The following is a 14,656-nucleotide window of genomic DNA, read 5'->3' as shown; positions in this document are numbered from 1 at the left end:
ACAATCTCAAATCACCTATCTGGAACATTGGGATCAAGAAACTAAAACACAAAGCAAATTACAATTCTATCGGACTCTAAAATCAAAGTATGAATTGGAAGAGTATCTCCTGACTGTCAGAGATAAAAGCAGAGACAGATCCTGAGCAAGTACAGGCTCAATGAGCACAGTCTCGCCATCGAGAGAGGCAGACACAGAAAAACATGGTTAGGCTACCCAGAGAAGAAAGAGTGTGTGCTCAGTGAACGACAGGTGAGGATGAGACAGAGGTGCACTTTCTCCTTCACTGCCCAAAATTTCAAAAATACAAGGGACATTTATATGGATAAATTATCACACAGCATAAACAAATTTATAACCATGACAGAACAAGAAAAAATTAACATAATACTTGGAGAGGGACACACAGCAGCACTGGCTGCAAGATACGTTTTAACATGTCACAGCCTGAGAGACAGCTAGTGGGTTAATCTGTGTTATGTTCACCACAGTGACCCTTTATGTGTAAGTATATGTCAGTTCTCTTCAGTTATTTAAACACTGTGGTCTTCAGCAGTTCTGAACCTGTTTTGTATTTATTTTTTTAGATGTGTTAACTAAATGTAATTATAGATTAAGATGTAGTTCTGCTTTGGCAATATTGTATTGTTTACATTCATGCCAATAAAGCCCGAATGAATTGAATTGAATTGAATTGAGAGAGAGAGAGAGAGAGAGAGAGAGAGAGAGAGAGAGAGAGAGAGAGACTATAATTATAATGAGATTCAGAAAAATTACAATATCTTGAATCTCTAGCACCATCCGCCCTGCTTTCTGCAGTTACTCCTCCCACTTTACCCCATTTCTTTCTGTCTCTTTTATTAGGGGCATTATCGTCTGTTGCCCACACTATTTTCTGTTGTACTTGTCTTTTTATACGAGTGTGTGATTATTCTTCATAGCGATCATGGCGTACACCTTGCAGAGCGGCACTAAGAAGAAAGTCTGTTATTATTATGACGGTAAGACGCTTCGGTTCAGTTTAATAATTAAAATGAGCTCATTCCGGTCCACACTTAAACCAACGCTTTCCAAACGAACCCTGTCTACAATATAGCCGGATGAAATAAGATCTAACCTGCCTTATTTTACATGTCTGTTGAGTTCTGGTCCAGTAGAGTTTATAATGCGAGTTTATAAATGAAGTTGTGGCTCGGTTAGCACGTATGCTAGCGTAGCTGCTTTGTGTCTCCGGCATCTTATTAAGACAGTAAATTAAGGCTCTGGATAACTTAGATTTGTCTCCTTATAATCGCACACTGTTATGGGTTACTACACTTAGTGAACGCGTGGGGGTTTCATATTTTTTTGAACAGGTGTGATAAGTGTAAAAGTGTACAAATAAGTTTAAATCATATTGCCGCCAGGGCCTGCGCAGTGATGCGGGTATTGCGCATGCGCAGACTCAATTATTCGTGAATTACATCAGTGAACAACTGGATTGTCGTCTTTATAGGGATTGGCGATTTACGTGTTTTAATTTGTTTCCTTAATAATTATGACTAAGCGTCTTAGGAAAATGAAAACCTGATGCCTTTATTGGCTATGGAGTTAAAGAAAGAAAGCCAAAGTTTAACTTGCAGAAGAAAATATTGTATAATTCTAATTTATGTTGTGTATGGAAATTGGTAAGCTCTTATTTAATAGATGTTTCTGTTATCAGTATAGGCCTACATTTAGTAGTTAGGCTTGGCTTTGAACTGATCCTTCAGCTAGTAATTGATCTGTGTGTGCAATATATATATATATATATATATATATATATATATATATATATATATATATAAGTATTTTTGAAACCCCTCATCCAGTAATTGTGGAGAAGTCATGGAGGTTTGACTATTCGTAAAAAGGTGTAGGAACTGGGAACCTTATGGGGATCTGTTTGTTTTCTGATGCACTGTATACAATATCTATTTTTTCATCTTCAGGTGATATTGGGAATTATTACTATGGACAGGGTCATCCAATGAAGCCCCACAGAATCCGCATGACTCATAACCTCCTGCTGAACTATGGCCTGTACAGGAAGATGGAGATTTACGTGAGTTTAAGAAGCCAGTGTGATTCCTTGAGATTAATAATTAGAAGGAAAAATGTGTGTACGGTAATGCATTTTCAATGGATGCCTACGGGGCAAGGATCAGCTTTAACATGAGTGTGTTTGCAACTTTACATGCACTTTAAAAGTTTCAGTTGGGCTAAAGCAATAATTCCTCTGTTTAAAATATAATGTAAACGTGTAGGAATGGGCGATATGACGATATATATATGCGACAATATAATGTGTCAATCAATAGAGATTTTGCTACAGTAGTTTACATACACCTTAGCCAAATACATTTAATCTCTGTTTTTCACAATTCCTGACATTTAATCGTAGAAAACATTCCCTGTCTTAGGTCAGTTAGGATCACAATTTTATTTTAAGAATGTGAAATGTCAGAATAATAGTAGAGAGAATGATTTATTTCCACTTTTCATCACATGGTTCAGAAGTTTACTTACACTTTGTTAGTATTTGGTAGCATTGCCTTTAAATTGTTTAACTTGGGTCAAACTTTTTGGAATTTTGGCCCATTCCTCCAGACAGAACTGGTGTAACTGCGCCAGGTCTGTAGGCCTCCTTGCCTCCTTGAACTTTTTCAGTTCTGCCCACAAATTTTCTATTGGACTGAGGTCAGGGCTTTGTGAAGGCCACTCCAATACCTTAACTTTGTTGTCATTAAGCCATTCTGCCACAACTTTGGAGGTATGCTTGGGGTCATTGTCCGTTTGAAAAACCCATTTACAACTAAGATTTAACTACCTGGCTGATGACTTGAGATGTTGCTTCAATATATCCACATCATTTCCCTTCTTCATGATGTCATCTATTTTGTGAAGTGCACCAGTCCCTCCTGCAGCAAAGCACCCCCACAACATGATGCTGCCACCACCATGCTTCACGATCGGGATGGTGTTCTTCGGCTTGCAAACCTCTCCCTTTTTTTTCTCCAAACATAACGATGGTCTTTATGGCCAAACAGTTAACTTTTTGTTTCATTCGACCAGAGGACATTTCTACAAAAAGATCTTGTCCCTATGTGCACTTGCACACTGTAGTCTGTTGGAGCATTGTCTTCTTCCTTGCTGAGCAGCCTTTCAGGTTATGTCGATTTAGGACTTGTTAGTGTGTATATAGATACTTGTCTACCTGTTTCCTCCAGCAGACTTGTGGTGGTCCAAAATTTTTTTTTTCTGAAGTCTTGGCTGATTTCTTTTGATGTCAAGCTAAGAGGCACTGAGTTTGAAGGTAGGCCTTTATACATCCACAGGTACACCTCCATTTCAGTACACCTCCTATCAAAAGTTAATTGTATAAAGGCTAATATGAAATAAAAAGAAAAAAAAATAGTTCAACCAAAGTGTATGTAAACTTCTGACTTCAAATGTATATCGCGATATGTAAATATCCATGTGTACTGTGTGGGCTTCTCTATTGGTGTTTAGGGCTTCACATGAGACTGAGAGAATTTAAGAAACATAGACAGGGCTTTTATGGCATTAAAACATTTTCGGTAGCCACCCAATCAAATTCAGTAACATTCATCTCGCATTCGGCGCTTCATCCGACACACTCATCTGTGTTTCATGAGTGTCGCGTACGCTTTCTCTGGAGCACAGAAGTGGGCGTGAGTCCAGCGGGATTCTTGATATTTACAAGAGAGCAGCACAGAGCAGGATCACTCGTGCTACTCATTATTTTTTGAGCTAGAAAAAACCCTGAGAGAAAACTGTCACAACGATAATCATTCATATTACAAGCTATTTGTTTTACCTTCTCAATATGAAGCACGTAAAAGAATACTATGAAAGCCAAAAAATGTGCTTTGCATTAATCTGGTTGTCTTTTTTTTTATTTCAAGAACTGTTAATTTATTTAAAATGTATTTTCTGCTAGAAGTGTTTGCATCATTTTGGTGCATAATCAAGCGTTTGCATTATCGTCTTCGTTTCATTGCATTGGAATGATCTTGAGTCTCTTGAGAAAAGATGATAAAAATAATAATAATCAACAACATATCAGGCAAAGTCGGATTAAAGGACCAAAATGATACGACTGTCGCTTGACTCCGTCCAGCATGCACTTGCTTACATTTATGTCATTATTTGCTACACGAATACAAGTATATTTGCTCTGTTGCATTTGAACGTATTGTTCTATTGTTCGTTCCAGCTGATAAGGCCTGTGTGCCAGTGAGTCCTGACTTGTGTTCTGTCTAATGATGTCATTGCAGGGCTTGTTTGTAGTTTTCAGAACCATGTGACTTAAGTCAAAAGAACTGGACGCCAGTTTATCTAAAGAGAAGGCTCCCCTCTGACCCATTTCTGCTTACCAATTTGACTTTGTGTCTTAAAAATAAAATCTTTTGAATGATTGCATTCATGTAGTGAATACATATACATATGATTGTAAATACTGTATGTATATAATTATTACTATTTATTTATTTTTACAAAATGGCTACCTACATGTTGGTTACACCAAAAAATTTTGATTTGGTGGACAAAGGTTTTTCAGATTTTTATCATATTTTAAAGTAAATTGTTTTCACTGATTATTTTCGTGCCAAAATTCCTTTTTGAACTTGTATTGAACCCAGAACATTTGTGTCTTTCTGTGTGTAAATGCACCTGCGTTTTTTACTATTTTACTTTTAACACAGTTTGCATGTGAACCTTAACCCTTGTCTTTGTGTATCATTTCATTAATAATAATAAATCCCTCATTATTGAACTCTACACTAAATGCTTAAATGAATGTCCTTTTCCTACACCTTCTTTGGTGTATCACTCACTTTTATTGTGCGACTTGTAAGAACACAAGAGAAATAGGTGACCTGTCTATAAGACGATAATGTGCTTTGTGACCTTCCAGAGACCTCACAAAGCAATCGCAGAAGAAATGACCAAGTACCACAGCGACGACTACATCAAGTTTCTGCGCTCCATCCGTCCAGACAACATGTCAGAGTTTAGCAAGCAGATGCAACGTTGTAAGTCTGATACCAAAAAATAAATAAATAATTATTACTGTAATATTCACAACAAGCATGAGGATTCAAATTCTCTGCAATATTGATAATAGAATTAGAATTGTCTAGAATTTTAGGAATATCAGTCTCTTGTGTAAGTGCCCCTTTTGCTCATGTGGATATGTCTGATTAATATAGTCATTTGATGTTTGTTTAGTTAATGTTGGAGAGGATTGCCCAGTCTTTGACGGTCTATTTGAGTTCTGCCAGCTCTCCACTGGAGGTTCTGCAGGTGAGTGACTGCTTTTGTGGTACATTCTTTTTAATGTCTGTCTGTGTCCATGCACTTAGTGGTAGTGGTTGACTGAAATAAAATATCTTTAAAAATGGCAACACTATTGAAAGTGAGCTGATGCTAATATTCTAAAAGGGCTAAAATCAGTATAGGTCACTTGTCCATGTACCTTATTTTGTGAGGGCTCATTGAAAATAAGATTACGAGTTTTGCAAGTTCTCTAACGGAGTAATCTCTTTTTAATCACCTTTTTCTCTCCTTCACGCCCCTTTTCCCGATACAGCTGGTGCTGTGAAGTTGAACAGGCAGCAGACTGACATTGCAGTAAACTGGGCCGGTGGTCTTCATCACGCTAAGAAATCAGAAGCATCAGGATTCTGCTACGTCAATGACATTGTTCTCGCCATTCTGGAACTGCTCAAGTGAGCTGTCTGCCAAACTGTCAACTTTGCTTTTTAGATTCTGTGTAATGTAAAAGGGGTACAGTAGTTCACACAAAAGTGAAAATTCTCTCATCATTTACTCACCCTCATGCCATCCCAGATGTGTATGACTGACTTCTGCAGAACACAAAGATTTTCAGAAGAATACCTCAGCTCTGTAGGCCCTTTCAATGCAAACAAATGGTGTCCAAATCTTTGAAGCTCCAAAAAGCATATAAAGGCAGCATAAAAGCAATCCTTCATAGGATTAATGTTATGTGAATGCAAGACCACAATCCTTTAGTCTGTCTCTTCTGAAGTGATATGATAGATGTGGGCGAGAAACAAATCAATATTTGAGTACGTTTTCTATAAATCGCCACTTTCACTTACATATTTATTTTTTTGTGCATATCAGCTGTTCCTTTAAAGGTATAGTTCACACAAAAATGTAATTGTGTCATTTACTCAACCCTCCCATATCATTACAAACCCATTTCACTTTGGTTCTTCTGTGGAACACAAAATTAGATGTTTGTCTCAGTCACCATTCACATTCATTGCATCTTTTAATAAGTGAATGGTGACTGAAGCTGTCAGCCCTTAAAATTCTGTGTATCATTTGCTTTTGTGCACCACAGTAAAATTTGGGACAACATGAGGCACGAGTAAATGATGACATAATTTTCATTTCTAGGTAAACTATCCCTTTTATGTGCGTTATTAACTAGCACAGACTTCTAAATATTATTATACTTTTCAGGCAGTGTTTGTAAAGCTTTTTTATTTTTCTGGTTGGATCCCTGTTGTCCGTAAAAACGTCCTCCTTATTCCTCCCAATCGTGTGTTTCTCACAGGTACCACCAGAGGGTGCTGTATATTGACATTGATATTCATCATGGTGACGGCGTGGAGGAGGCGTTTTACACCACTGACCGAGTGATGACCGTGTCCTTCCACAAATATGGAGAATATTTTCCTGGCACAGGAGACCTGCGGGTAAGAAGCAGTCTCATGATACAGCACTGTCAGGGTGGAAAGAGCAGTCTTAAGGGAAAAAACAGCTAGGGAGACATTTTAAAATAGTCAGCAATCAGAAGTCATCTTTTTCATTGCTTTTGTACGTAGTAATCATTGTTTCTCTTTTTATACATATCAGACTTCTAAAAGTGAAGATTAGAAAAGATTGCTGTGGCTGCAGCATTTGTGTTAAAGAATTAGTTGAATTGTTTTTTTAATTCTGTCATTTACTCACCCTCAATTTATTCTAAACTCGTATGACTTTCTTCAATGGAACGCAAAGGGAGGTGTTTTGCAGAATGTTCAGTCTCGGTAATCATTCAATGTCATTGAAAGGACGTCAAATGCCTTTATAGTGAATGGTAACTGAGGCTATCGGTTACTAAAATTCTGCCTAACATCTAATTTTTTACTCCACGGAAGTCATACCATTTTGGAATAACATGATGGCAAGTAAGTGATTAAATCATTTTCATTTTTGGGGTGAACTATATATTTAATTTAAAAGGAATGTAGGGGTTTAACCCCGGTGTCCTAGCCAAATTCCCCCCATTGGCCCCTATCTATCATGGCCTCCTAATAATCTCCATCCCTGAATTGGCTACATCACTCTATCATCTCCTCTCCACCAATAGCTGGTGTGTGTGGTGTGTGGTGGGTGTTCTGGCGCACTATGGCTGCCGTCGCATCATCCAGGTGGATGCTGCACACTGGTGGTGGTTGAGGAGATTCCCCCTATACTATGTAAAGTGCTTTGAGTGCCTAGAAAAGTGCTATATAAATGTAAATTGTTGTTGTTGTTGTTGTTGTTGTTTAAAACTTCTGGAGTTTACAATGTTTTCTGCTGTTTATTGAGTGTTTGTTCTATGTTTTGCAGGATATTGGTGCAGGAAAAGGAAAATACTATGCAGTAAACTTCCCTCTGAGAGATGGAATTGATGATGAGTCATACGAACAGATATTTAAACCTGTGAGTGTGAGCTTCTGGTGTTCTGTGTGTGTAATCTAAATTCAGCCTAGTCTGTATGTGTGCTTCATCTTGTATCAGACCAATAGATGTTTGCATTAGTGTTGTTACTATGCCAACAATTCCATTACAAATGATTTCCAATTGCAGTTTCCACAGCAAAAAGGAATATACTATTGAACACACTTTATGTAAAGAGTGAATTATTTCTATTTTATTGTGGTTTCTTAAAGTCCCAATATATCTTAAAGGTGCTGGAATATTAACTTATTTATTAAAGTAAACGGCCAGTATAAAAATGAAACCATGAATTATAAAAAAAAAAAAAAAAGATACATTTATTCATTTAGCTGAGAAATACACCAAAACGCGATTCATACTGAAGAGGCAGTTATATGAAAAGTGCTTCAATACAAAGTTTCAGTACAAGTAGAAGATGAGAGATGGTGGTGAAAAAATAATATACTTTTTTTTTATTTATTCCCTTGTGTAGTTTAGATTTGGGTAAGAACATTTATGTTATATGTGAAACGCGTTTATATTTTCCCTCAATATGGGAGAAAATGCATGTTCGGGCATAAAGGTACGGCATGCATTTGTTATATGTTGTAAATTTCATGGGAGAAATTCAGCAAGAAAATGTAAGACAGAAAAGTAATTATCTGTATATAAAGCTGTATATTTTTCCAGGTTGCTTACCATAAAAGATGGTAAATTACCCTAAACATCACTGCTATAGTCCAAATGTATACAGGAATATTGAAAACTCTGTTACTTGTGAAGTACTTATTTATGCGTTCTTCTAACAAATCTAGGAATAGTAAGTAAAATAAAATGAGCGTATTTTTAAGAGATGGCAAAGTTGCTGTGGGGTCAATTTGAACCCAAACATACAGGAGGGTTATGAAGCAGATAGACAGTTAGTGCATTAATAGGATTGGGTCAAGTGCTTATGGCCCGCTAGAGAATCTGCTGCTCGTGTGGATTTCGAAAGGTAATTCTAGCAGTGAGTAACAGTGGAAGTGAAAGGGCGGGAATGTTTTTTTAAATAAAACTTTCCTGCACCGCTCACTCACTGATGACAAGCTTCTGTAGTGCAAATAGAGTTGAATTCGTGAGCATAGATAGTGGGCCCTATAAATGAGAGCATCAATGCCTTGAATGTGCAGCCAGTGCAGTTTATTGAAGAGTGGTGTGAGGTGCGCTCTCTCTGGCTAGTTCAAGGCCACATGTGCCGCTGCCTTCTGAATCGGTTACAGAGGTTTGACTGTTCATGCAGGAAGGCCTGCCAGAGGATCATTGCAGTAGTCCAGTCTTGAGATAACAAGAGCCTGGCAAGGAGTTGTGTAGAATACTCTGATAGGAAAGGTCTGATCTTCCTAATGTTGTTCAGTACAAACTTTGCAATGTGGTCTTTGAAGTTCAGCTGATTGTCAAACACAACCCCAAGATTTTTGGCTGTCCTGGGTGGTACAATTGTTGACGATTATTGTTTGCTAGGTTCAGTTGGAGGTAATGTTCCACTTGAGATGTCTAACAGATACGAAATGGTTACAAATTACAATACAACTTAAGTAAACCATTCTTTGTTTTGTTCAGGTATCGGACAGCAGAATCAAGGATTTAAATGTCACAAAAGTCAAATGTAAAATAAAACTACTTAAATAATAAGATATTAAAAAGGAGAACAGCTTGTGTTTATGGCCTATTGACTAGGCTTTGTCAATAAAAAAACTCGATGAAGAACATTCCTAGTATGCATGTTTGACATCCCCAGTGGTGAACGTTTGTGAACATGTAATGTGTCTAAAATTACTGACCGCACCTGGCCAGTGCAGTAGTTCTGCAGTGGTGTTTTGATAAAACTGTGTTTTATCTGTGTGTGCAGGTGATGTCTAAAGTGATGGAAATGTACCAGCCAAGTGCAGTGGTGTTACAGTGTGGCGCAGACTCTCTCTCTGGAGACAGATTGGGCTGCTTCAACCTCACCATCCGCGGTAAGCAGCCTGATATCTCTCGAGTGTCCAGCAATGTTCTGCTGTGTTTAGGGTTGGGAATCGAGAACTAGTTTCCCAGGATGTTAGTAGTTTTCCTCAAAAGTACTAAAATAATTGTTAAAGGATCAGAATCATGAAGTGGAATCAGAACTAGAACTAATACCATTGAAGGATCATTATTGAGTTTAAGCATTTGAATATGTCAATATTCCTAAATTTCTCTGTTTTAATGACACATTTCCTTTATTATCACTTTTATTCAGAGCGTTCTCATTTCTGAGTTTATACAAACTGAATTCTTCTGTCTTCTATCTCAGGCCATGCGAAATGTGTGGAGTACATAAAGACGTTTAACCTGCCGTTGCTGATGTTGGGTGGTGGGGGTTATACCATCCGTAATGTTGCTCGCTGTTGGACATACGAGACAGCCGTGGCTTTGGACACAGAAATACCTGATGGTACAAACATGGTTGCGCTTCTGTCTTGTTCAATAGATCTCTGTATACTGTATTTGTGTCTGTTAGTAAATAATGGATTCTCTCTGTCTCTCACTCTATAGAGCTGCCATACAATGACTATTTTGAGTATTTTGGTCCTGACTTCAAACTGCACATCAATCCGTCCAACATGACCAATCAAAACACACATGAGTACATGGACAAGATCAAGTATGTACTGCTTTCAAACATTAATTCAAAAGGATGTTAGATCCAGAGGTTGTGCTACAAATCATCTTTACACGATAATTTGTCCGACTGCAAGTCTACAAATGCGCAATTGTACGGGGCATTTGCCATATTTACCACTTCATAATGCAACACACATACTACATAGGGGGACAGTAATGTAGAGCTACAGTGGGATAATGAGCACTTTTTATTGGCTGCCACGGATCCCTTGCCCTCGGTCAAAAAGGAGAAATGATGCAAAGCTTTTTTCTATACAAATTAAAAGGCATTCTTAATTATTGTTCAATGTTTTAAAAATTCGGTAAATGGCGGACATTTTTTCAATGAATGCAACCTCTGGTTTGGTCTGGTCTGTTTGCTCGGTTTGTCACAGGCAGCGTTTGTTTGAGAATCTACGAATGCTTCCTCACGCTCCTGGTGTCCAGATGCAGGCCATTCCAGAAGACAGCATTCCAGACGACTTCGTAGACGAAGACACGGAGGACCCAGATAAACGCCTTTCCAGTAAGATCCAGGCACCGTCCACTCTCTTAGCAGCTGCCCCATCTAGGAGCAACAATGGTTTCTAATTCTGTCATGTTGCTAGATTCCACTCACTATGAAATCTTATTAGTCTGAAATCAATCTCCACATACCTGTAAATTTAAGCAATATCACACTTGCAAGAGTGCTGCTGTGTCAGCGCCTCTGTAATTTGGTCATTAGCACAAGCAAAACATCTTGTGCTATGCTTTTTATGACAAAAACTCATTCATTTGAACAAGATGGTTTTTTACAACAGTTCTATAAACTGTTGATGTATAGTACAAAATTTGGCCAGTTAGTATATTCTTTTTTTTTTTTTCGCCACCGCGAACAGTTAGTGGACCAGATCTAACTTCAACTTAATCTAAAATGCTCTGACTGGTTTTAACCACATAGCAGCAGTATTTCGATGTCAGTGAGAACTGAAACATGTCTTGGATGCAGCTAATACATGCCGGCTTACTCTGAAAGTTTCTCCTTTTGTATGTCCGCGTTTAGTCCGTGCTTCTGATAAGAGAATTGCCTGTGATGAGGAGTTCTCTGACTCTGAAGATGAAGGAGAGGGCGGTCGCAGGAATGTAGCCAATCACAAGAAGGGAGTCAAAAGGTCTCGTATAGAGGAGGAGAAGAAAGAAGCAGAAGAGAAGAAAGCTGGTAAGAGTTTGATAGAGCTTTGTGTCTATGAATAGGTTCTCTGTTGATACGCAGAGGTTGAATTGGGCCAGAACGGTCCGGAACGGATTTCCGGCACCTTCAATTCCAAAAAGACTACTTGTTTGTCAATCCATTACATTTATTCTATTCTCCGATGCAGTTTTTGTTTGATCCATTTCACACATTCCGTCTCTAATTAGCGAGTGCACTTGTTCAAAAATATTTCGAGTTCGTTATGCTTCGTTCTTGTCACTTGCAGAAGTTGGTAGAGAGATTCACTAGTGAAAATGCTTCTTCACGCCACAGTGAAGAATTGTAAACACTTTTATAATTTAATTTCATTACAAATAATATAATCAGAATACCTGTTAGAGTAAAAGGTAGTTTTATAGAAGGTGTTTTATTCCTCTGTTAAGTACAATGTGTATTTACTTTAAAAGTGTACCTGAGCCACAGCCACACCGTAACTCCTTTTGATACGTGAACGTGCATCCTAGAAGAGGTACTGCACGTTATTACAGTTTGTAATGTATACTTTTTTTCCTTTTCCCAATTCAGAGGAGAAAGAAGAGGAAAACTCAGAAAAGGTTGATGTAAAAAGGTAAGGAAAGCACACAAAGAATGCAAAAATCTGAAAACTGTATATTTTAGAAGTGACTGAACAGCTCATTCCATTGAGCATTGCAAATGGTGTAATCAAATCAGAAACAGTTAGGTAATATAAAACTATTGACCTATTGTCAGTGGTTAGAAGTCTATCATCCTATAAATATGAAGTTTATTGCAAAATGTTGTCATACCGTTATGTAAATTCCCCTGCTTGAGCTGCAAGAGTACCTGTACTATAAACTTTACTAAAAGGTGAATTACCTTCACTGTATGTGAGATTAATCCACTTTATCCACAAGATAAATGTTATATTACAACTTACAGTATTGTCTGAACAGACAATAAAGCAAATGTGCAAGTTGCAAAGAGAAATTCACAACAGAGTTACTTCAAAAATGGTATCTAATACCTTTGTATAATTATTAAATTCTATCCTTTCAGGAGCTTAGATTTCAGGACAGTTTTTACATATTGTTTCATCTTACAATTATTTAAACATGTATCAAACATATGAAAGATTAATGTGTAATATGTAAGTTGTTTATACATTTTTCAGAATATTTGAATGTTTGGGGTAAATTTGTATCTGTTACAGTTTGATGTTATTAAAATGTTATTTTTTGTTGTTGACTAAAATGATATGCTATTTTAGTGCAAGTGTGAGTAAAAATTACACATTTAATAATATGACATGATAAAATATTTGCTGAATTTAAAGGACATTTCCAACAAAAGATATACTGACCAATCAAATTTAAAATTAATAAAACTGAACATGCACAAGAATATATGTAGTCTGGGAGTGTCGGGCGACTAACTCGGTTACTTATTCACAATGTTTATGGGGTGAATGGTCACATATTAAGCTCTGTTGCCACGATTCTCTTTCCATTGGTAGATCTCTATTCAGGATTATGGGTAGTGTAGTTCTTCACTAAATTTGGCAGCTAACCCATTTTTTTTAAATATATATGTAATCATGCTGACTTGTGGCTTTTAGAGAAGCATAGAATCTGAGAGAAAGAAATGTTTGCCAAGCTCTGACACACATTGAATGAGTGTTTGTGCATTTCATTTTTAATATATTCTTTCACTGATTAAAAACCCTTAAGTATACATGGAATAACTAACTCAAATCTGTTCCAAAACCTAGCATTTGGTCGGGTCCCATTAGAAGTGGTTGACCGATATATCCCAAAGGCTGATAAGTCGTCCAATATTCAGACTTTTTTAATAATTGGCCAATAAATTTCCGTGTTTGGCCAATTAATTTTTCATGCCGTAGGGGTGCCGAGAATTGCCTGCTTACATGTTTAGTAGCCGCCATAGACCTGTAAACGACCAATCACAGTTCGTTTTGTTGTTACGTGCCACCATGTTACTACATAGACCAGTGTATAACAACGTCTCATTTAAGCTATCCTGCCTATCAGAGCCACGACAGATGCCTAGGAGCTCATGATGTATAAAGTGCTTGCATGTTTCATTATCCCTCTCCCTCCTCAGCAGTTCCCTCTAACTTGTAAATGCTTTTTGGCAGTTAAACGAAACTAGTGACTTTAATGCTCCTCCTATCGGCCATTCTGCTCTCTAAAGGTATTGACATAAAAAGATAAGTAAAGGATATTTTGTAATTCAGGTTGATTAGAGAAGTACCCGAGTGCTGTGAGGATGTTTAACTATTGTTCATTTTCTAGTGTGAAGACTGAACAGACGAGCAGTGCCTGAGACAGCCCAAGAGGATGAATACATGCACTCTATGGCTCCTAGAGCAGAGAGCACTCACCCTTATTTGGACTTTACTCTTTAAGCAGTATATTTATTACTCTGTGTAGACGAGTGTCTGCCATTAAAGTTCCCTTTGTATTATTGTTACCTATAGGATCTTTAAGCAACTGACAACATTTAGATCTCTCAGTCTGTCTCCCTCTTTTTCACCTTTTACGCCTTCCTCTGAGAAACCTGTTTTTGTCACACCAGGCCACCGGGGATCATTTTTTTGGAATAAAGTTTGGAAACTGTTTTGTAATGACATGTTTTAGAGAGCATAATGTGGATGTATTGATGACATTTTGATTTAATATTTGTTTAAATTTGATATTTTGTATTTGAATAATAAAATTGTTTTATAATAATATGCGGTGAAGTCTGTTACTTTAACCATGCGAAATCCAATTAGGAATGCATTCATTCAATTAAAAAGAGTGGAGGTAAGTAAACTAAATTGTGTGTGTGTGTGTGTGTGTGTGTGTGTGTGTGTCAATCAGTACTGTGCTAATGTCTTAGGCACATAAGATGCTTCACAAAAACATTTGTCTTAAGATGGTTATTAATATTTTCATTTTTAGTGTGTCAATAGGAAATATACATTTTAGACTTCCAAAAATTCCTTTTGCGAATAGAAGAACAGGGAGCCCTGCA

At 37.3% G+C, this 14,656-nt stretch overlaps 1 protein-coding gene across 1 annotated transcript; it reads left to right on the top strand.

The window, feature by feature from the left end:
- The first annotated feature begins 846 nt into the window (after positions 1–846).
- Positions 847–14,350, top strand: LOC127624267 (histone deacetylase 2). The gene is made up of 14 exons (XM_052099011.1): positions 847–1,001; positions 1,971–2,083; positions 4,961–5,078; positions 5,275–5,349; positions 5,636–5,774; positions 6,632–6,773; positions 7,672–7,764; positions 9,650–9,758; positions 10,076–10,216; positions 10,318–10,426; positions 10,821–10,951; positions 11,471–11,626; positions 12,185–12,227; positions 13,933–14,350. The coding sequence occupies exons 1-14, from the start codon at positions 947–949 to the stop codon at positions 13,961–13,963; spliced, it is 1,455 nt and encodes a 484-aa protein (XP_051954971.1). The 5' UTR covers positions 847–946; the 3' UTR covers positions 13,964–14,350.
- The last annotated feature ends 306 nt before the right edge of the window (positions 14,351–14,656 follow it).

The sequence above is a fragment of the Xyrauchen texanus genome, chromosome 30, assembly GCF_025860055.1.
Source record: "Xyrauchen texanus isolate HMW12.3.18 chromosome 30, RBS_HiC_50CHRs, whole genome shotgun sequence".
NCBI classification, from domain to species: Eukaryota; Metazoa; Chordata; class Actinopteri; order Cypriniformes; family Catostomidae; genus Xyrauchen; species Xyrauchen texanus.
This window is presented reverse-complemented; position numbering and strand designations above follow the sequence as displayed.